This window comes from Sander vitreus, chromosome 20 (assembly GCF_031162955.1).
Source record: "Sander vitreus isolate 19-12246 chromosome 20, sanVit1, whole genome shotgun sequence".
NCBI lineage: Eukaryota > Metazoa > Chordata > Actinopteri > Perciformes > Percidae > Sander > Sander vitreus.
Genome location: NC_135874.1, coordinates 6,351,218 through 6,369,184, shown reverse-complemented (window position 1 = coordinate 6,369,184; position 17,967 = coordinate 6,351,218). Strand labels below are relative to the sequence as shown.

At 44.4% G+C, this 17,967-nt stretch overlaps 1 protein-coding gene across 4 annotated transcripts in view; it reads left to right on the top strand.

The window, feature by feature from the left end:
• Positions 1-338: 338 nt before the first annotated feature.
• pcnx1 (pecanex 1) overlaps positions 339-17,967 on the top strand; it is a 45,614-nt gene continuing 27,985 nt past the window's right edge. For 2 of the 4 annotated variants that reach the window (XM_078277961.1, XM_078277960.1), the window contains exons 1-8: positions 339-713; positions 2,770-2,984; positions 7,191-7,296; positions 9,566-9,602; positions 10,464-10,529; positions 10,639-12,381; positions 14,694-14,823; positions 17,257-17,450. In XM_078277961.1, the coding sequence (XP_078134087.1) occupies positions 561-713; positions 2,770-2,984; positions 7,191-7,296; positions 9,566-9,602; positions 10,464-10,529; positions 10,639-12,381; positions 14,694-14,823; positions 17,257-17,450 (2,644 nt within the window). In that variant the 5' untranslated portion in view covers positions 339-560. The remainder of the gene's footprint in view (positions 714-2,769; positions 2,985-7,190; positions 7,297-9,565; positions 9,603-10,463; positions 10,530-10,638; positions 12,382-14,693; positions 14,824-17,256; positions 17,451-17,967) is intronic. The other 2 variants (XM_078277963.1, XM_078277962.1) reach the window with 1 other exon arrangement.

The window sequence follows — 17,967 nt, the reverse complement described above, 5'->3', positions numbered from 1 at the left end:
ACAGCAAATGAGTTTGAAAATGGAGAATATGACCAGCAGGTGTCGCCATTTGGTCATATTTGATCCGGGCTCCTAATTGCTTAATGATTTATTTTATTTCATGCGTTTGTGCTAGCTATTTATCATCGCTGCGTTTAGTCACGTTCAAGTCAAACTAAACAAACCATGAATTTGTTCACCAACGAGTGAAAGTGGGCAACAAAAAGAGTGAGAGGGCACAAAGCAACGGTGCATAGACCTATTTATTTGAGATATTTAGGCTAGTAGCTGCTTCCATGGCTACTATCGGCTACTATGTAGCTACGGATGCCACGAATGCCACGAAGAAGAAGTTTCTCGCAGGGCGTGGTGGGATAGGAGTCTCCTCAGTGGAGGACTGAGAACACAGTGCCCCAGCTGGCTGGCTAGCGGCAGAGAAGATGGCTGCAGAGGGGATTCTCAGGCCAGTGTCTGAAAAAAGAACACCGTTTGTCATGTTCAACGACGAATAGCCAGCGTGTCACCCCGGTTGTTCCGTTGCTCGGTTCCGCTCGGATTCGTCGGAGGGGGAAAAACACAACATGGGGTCGCAGACTCTACAGATCCTGAGGCAGGGGGTCTGGGCTTCAGTCACAGGCGGATGGTACTACGACCCCGATCAAAATACATTCGTCAACGCTTTACATCTCTACATCTGGCTGTTTCTGCTATGTTTCCCCTTCACACTTTATATGGTGAGCCGTGTCGCTTTATCTTTTTTGAACCCCTTCATAATCTCTTTATTTATGTTTTTGTCTTGACTGTTGACACCGTAAGTTACCAAACCAAGTGTCCGTTAGGTTAGCTTCCATAGGATACTAACGGTCGGTCTCAGTCTATTATCTGGAGCGGAGACAATGTAACGTCTCAATAAACTAAAACTAAACGTCACGGAATATTTTCACTACACTCAAAATATTTTATAAAACCAAAAGGTTGTCGGAATTATACGCAGATAAGCCTTATTTAGATGACACAAATATCCAAAATAATCTTTAAATGGCTGCCCCCAGAAGTGAAGGCTACCATCCACCAAATAGATTGGACCAGAATTCTCTTTTGTTTTACATTCTGTGTTTGTCACAGCGATGCCGTTGAGATCCGTTAGGACATTAACCGTCGATTACACCGTGCCAGGCTGTAATCAGTGAATTGAAATCTCTCTCTCCCCCCCCCCCCTTTTATCTAGTTGTTTTCCTCCTGTCGGTAGTGATTTGCGGTATCACCAGTTTTCAGAAGCTACCAGCTGTGACTGCAAGAAGCACAGCAGCTGACAAGGATGTAACAGTAATCTGGCTAAACTTCAATGTCCAAGAAACAGACTCAATAGACTGGCTGCTGTTTGCTCAGCTCATTTGTCACAATGTGACTTTGTTTTTTTCAAGACACTGCTTTGTGTGTACTTTTGCACAGCAGCTCGCCCTCTGAACCTAAGAAGGACTTGACACCTCATTATATAAGTTATAGTCCACTTGTGCATGTTATTTATGGGTTGGGTGTCAAATATTTGAAAATCCAGATAGGCTACAGAACGAGTTGATTAGTCAGTGAATCATTGCGTTTCTGAGACATCTCTATACATGTACCAGGGGGTCAGGAAATGACTGTTTGCTAAGCATACTAACTTCTATATTGAGAAACTGATGTTTCAAATCGGTTTGTGGTTTCCGTTCTATTCATGGTGTGGAAATACGCTGGTCAGCTCTGTGGTTTATATTGAGCCACAGGTTTGAGCGGTGCTGCTGTTTGTAATAACTGCAAATAGAGATGGTCCGATACCATTTTTGGCTTTCCGATACCTGAACTTGCGTATCGGCCGATACCGAGTACTGATCCGATACCAGTGTGTCATATATTTTATTATGTCTTAACAGCTGTATACTACTATCCCTGTATGGATGTGATATGATTTCTATCTTTGTTGTCGGCCAGGCTCAGATTAAACTCTTTGTGAAACATGAATGCCACAGAACTTTCTTTTATTATCCAGTTTGACAGTCAGTTATAACGGAAAAAGAACATAAATAAACTACTTTAATGTAGATTTTCTTTAGGGTTGTATTACATGGTATCGGATCGGTGCATAAACTCCAGTACTTCCTGATACCGATACCAGCGTTTTAGGCAGTATCGGAGACAATACCGATACTGGTATCAAATCATCTCTAACTGCAAATAGATGCAGCAGCAGCAGCAGCGGGAGATCTCACGGACAACAGAGAAGCTGGAGCTCAGGCGTCTTGTGGTAGACCTACAGGAACTTTGTGATAGCCTCCTTCCTTTGCAGATTTTGCAATTAAAAGAGACACCAAAAGGAAAAAGGAAAAAAAAAGTTTTTAAAATGCTGCCAGTGTGCGTCATAAATAATTGGCACAGTGGGTGCAATAATGCATTCAATTCTTCTTTCAGCTGTGTTTAGAGGAGCTCGCTTGGTTGCAGTGTACAGGTTTGATTCCTGTCGCACTCCATCTGTCGACTGTTACTCCTCATGACTGAATATCCTTCAGCAGGACATTATTAAACTGCCTACCTGTCAGTTGAAAACCAGCGAGAGCTTTTTAAACAATGCATTTCACCTTCTATTTGAAAGTATATTTTTTATTTTCAAGTAGAACAAAAATAAATCTTGGACAATAATAATATGCCATTACAAAATCAGAATAAATGAAGAAAGTCAAATATGCAGTCAGCCTCATCCTGTTCCCTCTACATATCCAATACGTTAACTTGTGCTTCTGTTTCTAATCCCAGGCCCTGCAACCAACCATGGCGATAGTGGGAATCTACTGTGGTGTTATTGCGGCCATGTTCCTGCTGCTGAAGATAGTGAATTACCGCCTCCACCATGCCCTGGATGAGGGGGAGGTGGTGGAGCGCCAGGCCAAAGATAGTCAGGGCGGCAGAGGTGGTACTGAGGGGGCTAACGATGGCGGGGTCACCCGTCGGGAGGACAGCAATGGCCCGGGGTGAGTTCACGTCTTACGTAGCCCAGCGGTGGGTGTGATATCTGGAGATGTAGGACTAAGCTGCACAGATGATGAGGCAGACACAGTAATAAGGCTAGTGTGTATAGGAGTATATTACTGTATTAGCTAGAAGACGTCATGCTTTCTGATCAGTGATGGCGGAGAGTCACCTGGAGCGTGGTTGGGGAGTCTTTTCCGGTGATGTAATCTGCTGGCAGTTGTCTTTCACAGCTGATGTCAGAGGTCTAGTCCTTGGGTGGTAAAAAGACAGGCTGCTAAAAGGAGAATCAATATATCACTTTAAAGGTTTCCTTGTAGGGGGAATCGAGACTAGCTGTAACAGCAGCAGTGATGGGGAAAGTAAGATTTTTATTTCTGCTACCTTATTTAGGAGAGAGAGAGAGAGGGAGGGGGGGGGGTTTAAACTAGAGATGGTCCGATACCATTTTTGGCTTCCCGATACCGATTCCGATACCTGAACTTGCGTATCGGCTGATACCGAGTACTGATCCGATACCAGTGTGTCATATATTGTATTATGTTTTAACAGCTGTATACTACTATCCCTGTATGGATGTGATATGATTTCTATCTTTGTTGTCGGTCTGGCTCAGGTTAAACTCTTTGTGAAATGTGAACAAACACAAACAATGAACGCCCCAGAACTTTCTTTTATTATCCAGTTTGACAGTCAGTTATAACGGAAAAAGAACATAAACTACTTTAACGTAGATTTTCTTTAGGGCTTTATTACGTGGTATCGGATCGGCACATAAACTCCAGTACTTCCCGATACCGATACCAGCGTTTTAGGCAGTATCGGAGGCGATACCGATACTGGTATCGGTATCGGAACATCTCTAGTTTAAACGCAACAGACGTTTTAGGCTGAGTTCAAATTATTATTAAATGATACACACTAGGCACACCCTGGGGAAATTTACATTGAAGGCAATAATTTAGTTCTTTGTTAAAGGTGCGCAATGAGTTCTTGCATGGTTTCAGAGCAATTTCATTTTTGTCTCAACTCGTAGGAATCCCGCTAGCTGCCTGCCCCCTGAACACACTGTGAAAAAGCCCGGTCTCGGGAGACAACACAGGGGTCGTAAACGTAAAAAAAACCACTAGGGGCACAGGCTGTGCACCAAAATACAACAAACCACATTCCAGCCAATCACCGACAAGATGGTTGGGGGAGGGGGGTGGGGGTTAGTGACAGTTAAGGCAGTTACACACCAACCAGACGGCCGACCGTTGGCAGAAAAGGCAGTTGGGCTGATCAGTCTCCCCGAGTTGGTCAAAAAAGTGCCTCGGAACACACCGAAGAGACGAGACGTAATACGTCTCCATAACAGCAGGTGGCGCCAATCTGTATTGTCGGCCAAAAAAATGAAAGCCGGCAGCTGATTGGACGAACGCGTCACGTGGATCTGGCTGCTGCTTCCGGATTTTGGATTTTTCAACCGGCCATTAATGGCGACTCATTCAGAATACGATCTCATATTGTACTGAAATAGTTCACCGAAACGTGTTTCTGAAAACATTTTAAGCGAGAAATAGGCCGTGCAGTTACTCAATCTGTCTTCATTTCAGATCGACAAAGGTCAGTTTAAAAGATTTTCGTCAGATTTTGAGAGGCTCATCCGCTCGTCATTTCCGGGTGAGTCCCGACTGCCCTGTCTCCGACTGAACATGTCAGGTCGGCCAAAATGAAGGCCGACAGCTCCTCGAACGGACGACGGCACGGAACACACCGAACAGACTCGAGTCACTGACTTTGCCAGACTGTCCGACGGCCGATTATCGGCCCGGTGTTAAACTGCCATTAGTCAGTTAGTCATGACAGTTACGGAAACATGGGGGGAGGGGCGAGCTTGCTCTGTTTTGTTTGGCATTTACTTGGAACGTCAACAGAAGTGACATCATGCAGGAACTCATAGTGCACCTTTAAATTACTTTTAGTTAAATGAATGTGTCAACACCATGGCTTTGTGCTAACAAGTGCTTTGTTGAGCTTTGCTTTAAAATGACATTTTGGAGCACCTTACTGTATAAATGAATACCTCTAAAACCACCGGATATCTGCACCAAGATACAGAGTTCAATATGCAACCCATCTGGTATTAAAGCCAAGTACGTCGACCATGAAATATGTGCTCATCAATGCTTTGATTAGGGCAATTAATGAGCTCATTAGTATGATGGTTATGTTTAGCATGGTTGAACAATAACATCAACAACTAATAATGAATTACACAAGTTGAAAAAGTAATTTACGTCAGTCATGTCATCAGTTACCATTAAAGTGCTCATATTATGCTCATTTTCAGGTTCATAATTGTATGTAGAGGTTATATCAGAATAGGTTTATGTGATTTAATTTTCAAAAAACACCATATATTTGTTGTACTGCACATTGCTGCAGCTCCTCTTTTCACCCTGTGTGTTGAGCTCTCTGTTTTAGCTACAGAGTGAGACATCTCACTTCTGTTCCATCTTTGTTGGGAGTCGCACATGTGCAGTAGCTAGGTAAGGACTACTAGCCAGTCAGAAGCAGAGTATGAGGGCGTGCCACGCTAGCAGCTAGGCGAGCATTATAACGTGTGTTACAAAGTGACCACGTTTGTCTCTGAAGTAAAGGCTGGACTACAATAGAGCTGTTTGGAGCAGTTTGTGAACAGTGTTTTCTGTTGGAGATGGTAAGTCCCTTTGGGGTGGACTTTGGCCTTTTTCACTTTGTAAACCTATAACATGCACAAAAAAGATATATAACACAATAAAGGTAAGGGGAAAAGCCTTAAACCATAATATTATATATTAATATATAATAACACACAACGGTTTTTACTTTTATTTTTTGAAATATGTTAGGTCCATATGTGTTTGTGTTATGTCGTGAATGTGAAAACCTCCTCTGTCAGCTCTAGCCACTGAAAAGAAATAAGTGGAGAAATCAGGCCAATTACAAAAGCTGGTCAGTCAGTCTGATGTGGTGTTGCCTGAGCTCATTACTATTCATGAGCTCGCCCAGTCTCGCTGGGTAAAGGACGCTGATAGCCAGGCTCTCATTGGCTAGCTGTTAGCCAATCAGAGTCAAGCAGCTTAGCTCATTGAATATTAATGAGAACTGGCACAAATCGAGCTGAGTCTTCCTGCAGGCTTTCTATACCACGCTAGAATGGCTTGAAACAAGGTAACCAAGGCATTTTTTCCACAAAAAAAAATGTTACAGAGTCCATGGTAGAACTTCAGACATTACCACAAAGTAATGAAATATGTGTGGCAGGGCACCTTTTAAATAACAAGTACTGTAATAAGCATTAAAAAGTACAAAATAACAAGTTACAGTAAGTAACACTGAATGCCAGGGCTCTTTCTTTTGTTTAATGAAGAGTTTTAGCCCTCTTTTAGAAGGAACAAAAGCCAGTGAAGTTCCAGCGTTTTACTGCCCATGACTCAAAAGAAGTGACTCATGTTCACATTCCAAAGGGAGTGCTTAGCGGGACGCTGAGAGAGGCAAAAGGCAACAGGGAGAATGGGAGCGCTCGACCACAGGGGCAGTTGCAGTCGCAGCTTTGCCCGCACATCTGGAGTTGCATTCCAGGTTGTTTGAGTTTACAGTAGAGCAGAGGAGTCGAGCTGACGTTGAATAAGGTGTTTTTGCACCACCACCCACTCCTTTTCCCCTTTACTAGTCCTTTTTTCCAGTCTCCTTTCATCCGCTCTATGCGTTGTAATTCATTACTTGGAGTGTTTGTGTTGTGGTTTGACCCGTTATGAAACGTTTTTGACATATGGAAATGATTTATACCCAATCGCTGCCAAGTTATTTGTTTCAACATACCAACTGGTTAAACAAGTACGTCCGGGCTAAATATAGGCCTGGAGAAAATCCACATGGATGCTTTCATCTGTTTTTGCTCATTTTTAAGTGATTTTCAAAACCCATATAAAGGATGTAAAATGCAGGCCTGTAAAATAAAGCAACATGATTTGTTTTGCTCTAAATTCAATCAGATGTACTGATTGAAGGGAAGGACATACAGCAAATGGCTTTTTAACAGAGCCAACTGTACATCATCTGAACAAGATAAATGGCACTTTTTACTCTGTACCATCTATTCAGTTGTAAGGGAGGGAGTGCACTGTGCCTGTGCTGGTAATACAAGCGTATGCGTGCGTTTGTTTGTTTGTGTGTCTGTACAGGGACCCTGGAGGGGGTATTGAGATGGCAGACTTCATCAGGCAAGAGACTCCACCAGTGGACTGCAGCTCCAGGAACTCCTATATTGGGTTGGAGTCTAACCAGCAGGTAAGCAGCGCACTGGTCTGCTGCATACTGCATACCGTACCGGGCTGAATATAACATGACCCTGATTACAAGACCCACGCCTCTCCGCCTTCTTTCTAAGGTAGAGAAGGCAAATATATGTATAATATAATAATCGCATTCAGCAAACAGGCAAAACTAGTAGGGCCCTGTCTTGCACCCCGCGCAGCACGGCTCAAAGCCCGACGCAAGTATCTTTGCTATTTTAAGACCGTCCAGCGCCCACGTCGTTTAAATAGCAAATGCACCTGCGCCCATGGGCGTGCTGGTCTTGGAAGATAACAACCAATCCCATACATGTTGGTAAGTCTGGGATGAGGCGTATTAGTTGATTGTTGATTACTTTTACATCATCATGATTGTTTAAAAGGTTATTTTATTTTTTACAAGACTAAAAACCTTCAGCCATAGTGGCTCTGGGAGGCTACTTGGCACAGTGGTGGTTTTAGCTAAATGCTAACGTCACCATACTAACAATGCCAACATGCTGATGTTTAGCAGGTTTAGGGACCTATCTCTGCACCCGGCGCAGCGCAGGGCAAAGCCCGACGCAAGTGTCTTTGCTAGTTTCAGACCGACGCAGTTGTCAATTTGCCGTCCAGCGCCCGCGTCGTTTAAATAGCAAATGGACCTGCGCCCATCTTTGCGCCCATGGGCGTGCTGGTCTTACAGGGAGGTGTGTTCAGGTGCATTCTGAGCGTATTGCTATCTTGAGGCAGCGGGAAGTGATCGCGGCAATGACCAACAAAAACCTGGTCTAAAGTCAATAGCGCAGCATTTCACTGTTATTTTAACAGCGCATTAGTAAAATGCGCCTAGGCTTATGCACAGCGCGCGCACACTATGCTTGTTACACACACAGGGAAGCGCAAAAGATTACAAATAAAAATATTACGGTGCAAATCCACCATCATAATAGCAATGCGCCAAGGTCCAAACACGCCTGGCTTTTAAAGGGAATGGGAGATGACGCTCTGATTGGTTTATTGCATCTTACGCCCAAAACACACCTATGAATTAATGAAGACACTAAGTACAACCCTTTAGAACCACAAGCCCAGCGCACGGACACTTTTTTCCGCCGTCAAACTAGCAAAAGTGGATTTTGACACGCCCTAAACGCACCTGCGTCAGGCGCTTCACGCCGTGCGCTTAGATCGTTAAAATAGGGCCCATAGCCTTCTGGTATTTCATATTCCACGTACCATCCCAAAAAGAAATCCGCATTAAGAGTGAGAGTGTTAAATGCCTGACAACATTTATTTCTTGGCTTTGAATGTAAAGTTTTTTTTTTCAAATGTAATTTACTGGGAACAAATGTGCTTCTAAAATGTAAGGAATTGCTATGTATCATTGTAACAGACATGAACATTAAAAATATTTGAATTTGGGGCTGGTTGAGATTTGGGAAATGGTGAGAGGCATGTTTCACCATATTCTGACACTTTATAGACTAAATAATTAATCAATACACGGTAAACACAAGTCACAGATTAATAGCTTTTTAAAACGTGTAATTTTACACCCCTAGTGCACACCAAGAGCTAGGACAAACCTGGAGCTGTGTGTGCGTGTGTGTTTGTTTGTGTAGAGGGATCTTTTCATTAGGTATGATCCTCACGTAGCTTGCTGTCAGCTGATATCTCCTTAAATATTCAAAGTGATGTAGCTGTTTTATTCTGTGAGGTATATTTAACCTCTGAATCCCCATGGGGGCCTGGCTCTACATCTTTGTACCGTGCGTCCTTGAGTTGCTAATCAGCCGGCATGCTCTGCTCAGCTGCTGCGTACCGAGTTGGAAGGGAAGCCAAAACTTTTCTCTGTGATGACAGCGAGGAGGCGCCGGCTGTTTTGTAATAACACAAACCGCGTCTTCTCTCGGATGTAGCGTTCTGTAATGATCACACGCAGTGTCAGCTTGCCTGCATGAACATTTTACTCCAGAAAATTAGCTTTTGATATCCCCAATGATCTTTTTCAAAAAGACAAATGGCTTGACTTATCTTCTTTTTTTTTAAGATTATTTTTTTTGGGTGTTTTAGTCCTTTAAATTCCACAGGACAGATGAAGACATGAAAGGGGAGAGAGGGGGGGAACGACATGCAGCAAAGGGCCGCAGGTCGGAGTCGAACCCGCGGCTGCTGTGTCGAGTAGTAAACTTCTATATATATATATATATGTGTGTGTGTGTGCCTGCTCTACCGACTGAGCTAACCCAGCCACTTGACTTACCTTTTTATTCAAATTTCAGATTGCATCCAGCCATGGAAGAGCAACAGTATCCAAAGGTAACTATGACTACCTTGTCATGTCTGCTTGAATCATTTTCCTTTGTGTCCATGTAAGAACTGACTTTATAACAATTACCGGTCAGTTTTGGTTTTAAAATCGTCTTTGTGACCCTGTGATGCATTTTCTTTTTTCTTTTTTTTTTGCGGGATCACCACATCCCTGACCATGATCATCCCAGTGCCCAGGAGATGTAGTCTGATTCAGCATTACCGTGACCTCAACAGTCGCACCAAGATGAGGCAGCATTAGACAGGCACTGCTGAGTTTGAAAAAAAGTAGTACACTGTAAGACCCATCATGGGAGTCATTCTCCAAGTACTCTTTATTGGAAAACTGAGAAGAAGACAATAAATGATCTTGTAGCCTTGCTTCTGGTCCATTGTACTGAGCGTCAGAGTGAGGCGGCTGCGTTGTCTGAATAATTCAGCGAGTCTGTTCGATGCCCTTCTAATGAGCTGGCAGTTTGTGATGACAGGAAATGGTCTGAAGTGGGACAAGGGCTCTGCTGGGGTTTCAGCTTTTTTAATCTTCTTCCCTTCAAGGATCACAAACTCCCAGGAAGTACCACCACGTAAAGACTTGCAGGAGTTGAGGAACAGTGATGGCAAAGAAAAGTTACATCTTTTGTTAAACAGTTATCTTGCACAGCCATCAGGGCATTCAAGGAATCTATTCAGAAGAGCTCACAATATTTGTGCCTTTCAGAAGTAGGGATTCTGAGAAGAAGGCAGGGGGATCTATTTCTTTGTCCTCTGTAGAGACCAGTTATGTGTGGGCGTCCAGGTTTAGTGGTTGTGAATGTATCAATAATTGATTAAACATGTCCTCTCCTAATTGCTTTCTTCCTATCTTCGCAGGAGATGTGGGAAAGACTTCAGATGACATCAGTTTGACTCTTGTCGAGAGCTGCAGCCATGATCATGGTAAACGTACATGGCATTGATTCATTCAACAAAGTGTTTTCTCATTTCACTGGCTGTGACATCTCAAAGCCACCTTTTTTAATGTTTCTTCTCTTTGTGTCCATTTAAGATCTGCTATCAGACGCAAAGATGTACTGCCTTGTTCCCAATGACTCCTTCGCGTCCTTGCAGCCGTCAACATCCTTGTGTCCTTCCGAACTGTCCAGGGAGCCTGCTGATCTCTGTACTTCTGCTGCTTATCACTTCAGCCTGTCACACTCCTCCTGTGACACAGAGGTGACCACTCACGCATCCATGCAATCTCAGACCTATAGGAAGGAGCTCCGTTCCCGGGGCCTGCCTCGGACCTCTAGCTCGGCGGGTTCTGCTTTCCCTGACCCGTGTCTGCCAGACTTTGCTCTGTACCCTCCACCCAGGAGAGGTGGCCTTGACCCTGTGTGTGAGCTGGAGACTGCCAGACCACACAGGCCAGGGATGTGTGTCAGAGAGGGGGCCAAGCGGCTGTACCAGCAGGACCAAGCTGTGCCATCCACCTCGGGAGTAGAGTGTTATAGGCACAAAGAACCACGCAGAGTAGCTCGCTCTGCCTCCAGGGAGGCAGGGGAGGGTAGCTCGGGACTGTACCAAGTGGAGGTAGGCGGTGGTGGGAAAGGCTCCAGCGGAGGAGGAAAGTCCCAGGGAGGGGAGCGCAGTGCTGATAGCCTGAGGAGCTTGAGTACTCGCAGCAGTGGCTCCACTGAGAGCTACTGCAGTGGCACAGACCGGGACACCAACAGCACTGTCAGCAGCTTTCACAGTGAACAGACCAGCTCCACACATGTGGAGAGTCTGCTCTCCCTGTCAGGGGATGAGCGTGTACGGGACAGAGGAGATGCCGTGTCTGCGCCCGCAGACGGCAGGACTTCTAGCCTCGGCAGTATTAGCTCCCGAGGTCTCAGCAACCTGCCCTCCAGGGAGGCCAATAAAAACCCTCATGCCAATGAGCTGACTGCTAAACAACCTGCTGACACACCGTCCTCTGCCACCCAAGAGCTGGTAGAACCTGGCGGGTGCCAGGAAGAGCCTGGCATCAGGACCAGTGCTGATGGCTCAATAGGTGTAGCTGCCAGCGAGCAGGAGCAGGTGAAAGACGACAGTCAACCAAAGTCAGCCAACATTGTTCAGAGGACTTCCTCCCTGTCAACGCAGCGCAGTGGGCGCCGGCGGACTGGCAAAAAAAGGGCAAGCAGCTTTGACGCCAGCCGCCACCGGGAGTACATGTCTTTGCGCGGTATGGCCAAGCCTTGTAGCGCTGTGTTTACTGGTGGTGGAGAGGAGGACTCCAGCGATCAGAGTGAACTCAGTTGTGCCTCCAGTCTCCACTCCACCCACCACCTAAGCACAGACAGCTCATCTAGCACCACTTCCCGCTCCTGCCACTCACCAGAGGGCTGCTACAGGGCCCTGAAAGCCAAGCACACTGCAGCCAATGCAGCCTCCTCCTCCTCCTCCTCCACAGTAAAAGCTGCTCCAGGATCAGAGGCAGGAGTGCGCACCGAAGGGAAGCGGCGCACCTCCCGCCGTACCCCCAGCACAGGCAGTGCCAAAACACACGCCAGGGTGTTGAGTTTGGACAGTGGTACGGCTGCCTGCCTTAATGATCCCAGCCGCCTAGGAGCTCCAGCTGGGCCCCAGCCCCGGCCCCTTACCACCTCCAAGTCAGACCTGGAAGCCAAAGAAGGGGAAGTCCTGGATGCGGCATCCCTGCTAGGTCGGGCCTCCCAGCTGGAGTCAGTGACCCGCTCCAGAAACAGTCTGCCCAATCAGGCAGCTTTCACTGAGCCTCAGGATGCCACTGCTGCTTCCCTGCGGGGTATGTACCACACACAGTGCTCTGACATACTGTACACATTGCATTCTGTCTGGTTTACTACTAGTGTTTGATGACAAGTTGTATGTTGTCTCTGAAATGCATCACAAGAAAGGTTGTGTTTTTACCCCTATTCACATTTACCGGGGCTGAATATGCCACATGCACTCTATTTTGTGAATTATCAGCAGAACTGTATTATACTGAAATGGTCCCAGACAGAATATAGGCAATATTATTCAGTCTGTGTTTGTTATTTAGCTTGCTTTGCAGATTTCGATTGTTTAGGTGGTAACTGAATGATGCTTGTGTATTGAACATACTTTAACTGGAAACCATATATCATGCTCACTTTGCTGCATAGCTGCTTTCTGGCCTTTTAGCGGGAGCATAAGGATGGAACTGACAAAATTGAGTTTGAGTGTTTTGGGTGTAGTCCTCCAGACATTAGGCTTGCTTCATTTGCTTTGTTTGTGTGTGTGGCTGCATGCGAGATTTTGTCTGCCTTGCTCATTCAGTGTAACCATGGTGAGTTTCCATGGAGTGACAATTCTGACCCAAACATAGTGGTTCTTGTGTAGATCACTATTAGCATGACAGTGCTGTGTGTGTGTGTGTGTGTGTGTGTGTGTGTGTGTGTGTGTGTGTGTGTGTGTGTGTGTGTGTGCGTGCGTGCGCTTTGTGCTGAGGTTAGACAAACAGCAGCTCTCTTATTAGTGTCATACACACCGTGTCCCATAGGCTCTCCCTCTCTCACTTTCTTCGTTTCTTGTTCTTGGGGGCTTCTGTGTGTTATATTTTTTATGATGTTGCCGTAGATTGTTACGTAGCTTTCTAGAGTGTGCACTTCCTGGGATATACAATGGCAGAGGCAGGATATGCCTGGGCATGTCAACTGTTGGCCTGAAAGTGTTTGATTCCTGCCACCTGGATTTGTATTAAGCCATCAAGGTCACAGTCAGTTCCATACAGGGGCATTCATTGGTAGTAGAAACTAGCATAGCATTGTTTTTTTTGTTATTTCTTAACTTTCTTTGGCTGGACTTGAATTCGTCAGTTGTGGTTATTGGTGGGCATATCCTGGACTGGAAATATTTGTATGCCACTTCTCATGCAACTTGGTACTGTTATGCTGAGGAGTTCATTTATTGCAGCCAGCCTAAGTATATTTCCAGTGAATAAATAGTGCATTCTTTCTCATGTAAATGAAAAATGAAATGTTTAAGTCCATTCAGCCCAGTCATTTTGCTGCGTTCAATAGGTTTCTTCATTTGTGCTACACTGTGTTTTAGCATGTCACAGATGAACCTTTTAAATGGTTTTATTAAAAGAATAAAATGAGTTAGTTATTAGTTATTCTACCTTTGTTTCCATTCCACTAGCTCTCCTACAGGTTGCCCTAAGGTAATGTCATTAAAGCAAGACTATGTAATCTAATGTTTTGCTCAACACTAGCCACTGTGGCCACAAGTCACAATGACAGTATAATGGCAAATGCTCAAATGTAGCATAACAGAAGCAGAAGTAGAGAAGAGTCATAAAATGGTACAGCAATAGCTATTTAAAGTTTGCTGACGTTAGCCGCCATGACCTACCGGTCACACCAGATCAAGTGAAGCTGTAGCAACAAAGCCCCCGTGAGTAATGAAGTGAGCAAGGCTGTGCTTTATTACTTCTGAATTCAACTTTTCATCTGTAAGAAGACGACGGTGTTATTTCATCTTTCAAAAGTTATTGTCTTGCTATAAAGTCACTGACGTAAGAGCAGCTTGGTGAAATTAAGTGTTTCATTATCCTGTATTCACCACTTGTGGATGCTGTCCAGCCAAAGCTGTAAGGCTCGCTTTGCATGCTACATGTCTATTGTGGGAAATGTGTCACTTCAGACATATGTTTTAGTATTGTTCTGAGTTTATTTGATAGTCAAAGTAGAGACACGTACAGGAAATGAGGGAAAGGAGTAATATGCAACAGAGGTCCCCAGCTAGAATGGAATCAGGAATGTCACCACTCATTCCTCAACCACGCGGCCACCAGTAGCCGGTTCCAGTGTTGTTCTGTCAGTCATGTTGTAGCAGATGTCTTATTTTTAAATGGTTGCTCTCATTTTAGAGTTAAACTCTTCATCAGTAGTCTATAGTTCAAGCGGCCGATTTTGTAACTGTTGTTGCTTTGTTTTTTAAATGTATCTGAAATCCAGCATAACACATGGACATATAACCTCACACTAGTCTCCACATAAAGCTCTAAAAAAAAAAAAAAAAAAAGGAAACGCATCCAATGTGACTGGCCAATGATGTCTCTCACCATGACAGCCCCAGGGAGCGAGGAGACGGTCATATTTCGGCGTGAACGTAGCACGTTTCGTCGGCAGGCTGTGCGGCGGCGACACAACGCAGGGAGTAACCCCACCCCACCCACCTCTCTCATTGGATCTCCTCTCAGGTACGCCGTGCATGGAGCAGGGACTCGTTTCTGTCGTTGTGTTGCCTGGTGTGAGCATGTTACCAGGTGGCGCTCTCTTACCTGTCCCACATCAACACCCCTTTTGCGTCTGCTGCAGTGCATGACATCAAGCAAGACGTCCTCTATCATTGGATGGGTGTCTCCGCTCTGCATGTGATGTCTTTCGTCTTCCTTCTCTCAAGACTTTACTCTGTTTCATCCTAATCTTTTAAATTCCACATTTAGAGCATGGATCAAAGAATGGAGTCCTTACAAACTCAAAGGCACCATGCCACAAGGTCTGACTAATCTACTTGGCTGACACACCGTTGGCTGTCAGAACTGTGCATATGCGTTCAATAATACACGTAGACATCCTGCTGTATCACACTGCTTTGCCCTTTTAGGCAGCCTTTCTAAGGTGAGAGATGAAGATGATATTGATCATTTAAAAAAAAAAATCAAAGGTTTAGGTCGTTCCCCACAGGAATAGACCGGGTTTTTGTTGTTTTTAATTGTGAGTCTCTTAGCTGCTCATAGGGCTGGGCGATATGGAGAAAATCAGATATCACGATATTTTTGACCAAATACCTCGATATCGATACTGCAACGATATTGTAGGGTTGACTGTTGGTGCTTTCACAAAATATTTACACAATGAGATTTTAGATAAATAATCATCAGTAACGTGGATATAATGACTAAGTGGGTAAAGGCAAATAATAGAACAGCTACAACAGTCTGGTAAGTTCAGAAAATGACATCACTTTACTGTAATGCAGCCTTTAAAACCAGGAAAAGACAACACTTATACCATATTATGTTATTAAGAATTAAATCTAAGACGATATCTAGTCTCACATCACGATATCGATATAATATCGATATATTGCCTCATTAATAGATGTTAACAGTCCAGCTTTTAACACCTTCTAAACCAGTTTTGCACAAGTTTAAGACAAAAATTCACAGGAGAAAAATATTAATAGAGTTCTGTTTTTTTTTTTCACACTATAACATACATTTTCACTAACTTATACAGGTGTATGGCCATTATTCCCGTTATAACTCTTTTGCGCTCCTAATCACATTCCTGTTGCAATATTTGATTTTTGATTTTTAAATTGTGGGCACCTCTGCTACACTGCAGCATTTTAGTGTAGTGTTAAAGTGGCCGTGTCTCCCCAGTACCCTTATCAGTCCCTTTTGTAACGTTATGTGGGATCTTGAAGACTGGAGTCCTCTTTGGACTGAGTTGTGTTTTAATCCTTGCTGTCCATGTCATAACTGGAAGGTCACAGGTTCTCTCATGGCAACAGCTTGTGTGTCCCTTCCTGTCAAATTCGCCAAGCATAAAACGCCTCAGAGATATATCTAACAAGTCTTTTACTGTATGTAAAGTGGCATTTTAAGCAGTGTTAGCATGACAAACACAGAACACTAAAAAAAGCTGAATGTTTAAGTTCCACTGGTCCTATGCTGTGGATACACATCAGTTCCGGGGGTCTGTATAAGTCCTCCAGTTTTGTTGTACAACTGCCAACAGCTATTCACCTCTTAGCCAAGACTCTTTGTTTTCCTGCATCTATCTAGCAAGGTCACATTTCTTAAATGCTGAGCCTAGAAAAATGTTAAGCAAGGAAAACAAGTGTGCAGCCTGCCAGGGTTCAATGAACTTGCAAAATGCAAAATCTCTTCCACTGATCCCTCCACCCTCCCGTCCCTTCATTCCAAATTCTTTTTTGACTTGCATAGTGGTCTCACATCTTAGTCTTTGTCAAATAGTTTTGTCCCTGTATGATCATTTTTAAAATATTATAAATTGAAGTAATCCTACAGTTAAATCATCCACCAGTGGTATAGTTTATCAGAGTCACTGTGAATGATCTCCATCCCCGGCTTTATAACTTTTAGAAGTTTTAGAAAAGGCTGGTGCCATAATGGAGGTCTACCTGCAGTGTGCATGTACAGATAATGTGCAACATTAGGGGAAAAAATAGTTGCGATGTCTTGTTGGTCAATAGTAGTCCCTCGTCTGTAGCCTCTAGCCTCTTCTGCAGATCACTAAAATGTGTAGTTAATGTGAACACTAACTGTTCAAAGCAATATGGTGATGATTGGATACAAATGACAATCATACAAATCAAGTCAAGTCAGTTTTATGTACGTAGCCCAATATCACAAATTTGCATCAGGGCAGGTGTTAAAGTGCAAAAGATTATACATTTGTTGTCAGAAATTAGCCACGATGTCTCTGGGCCATTTCTGGCTTGGAGTTGGGGGCCCAACTAGCATCTGCATCACATCACCTAAAACCCCTTCATTATGAAATGACCTGTCACCCCTCCCCCTGTGATGATGTTGTATATCAACAGGACCCCGCTGGCCTTCATCACTTCTCATTTCCTCCCCTTCTCCCTTCTCCCCCAACAGTCTTCAGGAGGCTCTCAGCCAGGCCTCCCAGCCTTCTACTTCCCAGGTGAAAAGTCAGCCATCCAGAACCCCGTCCCAGGTGACCGTGCTGAGCGCAAGCGCCTCCCTGCTGGCCAGGAACGGAAGCACACACCTGGAGGGTTCTCAGGACAAGGCCTCAACGGTTGGCACTACCAGCCTGCAGGATGACTTCGGTAGGGAGCCCACGAAGACAGCCGAGATATTAAGATGAATGCATTTCTCATGGAGGAGTGTTGGATTGGTAGTTTGTGGGGAGGTGGATCCACATGACAGATTTTTTTGCGGGTATTGTTCCGGTTTCTATGCTTTGGTTAGAAAGTTGCTACAATGGCTTTGATTGTTTGGAATTGCTTGAAAAGAGCCGGTCATAGCTGAGCACTATTATCCACGGTCGGTGGACTGATGCAGTCGGTCAAAGCTGAGTGCAATTATCCATGCTCCATTTATCACTGTCTGTGATATTGTCTGTATCCAATACTTGACCTCACTTGGATGTTACTCTTTGGTCACATCATTCCTACCCCCACTGCTGACAACACGGGGTTACAGATTGTTGTTGATGCCTATACATAAACATTTTCCCACTGATATCCTTATCACTTCAGTGATTCCACACAGAAAAAACATTATAGGATTTGTAAGAGCCGTTTTAACGTGCTTCCTCTGAACTGGTGGTAAATGGATTACTGC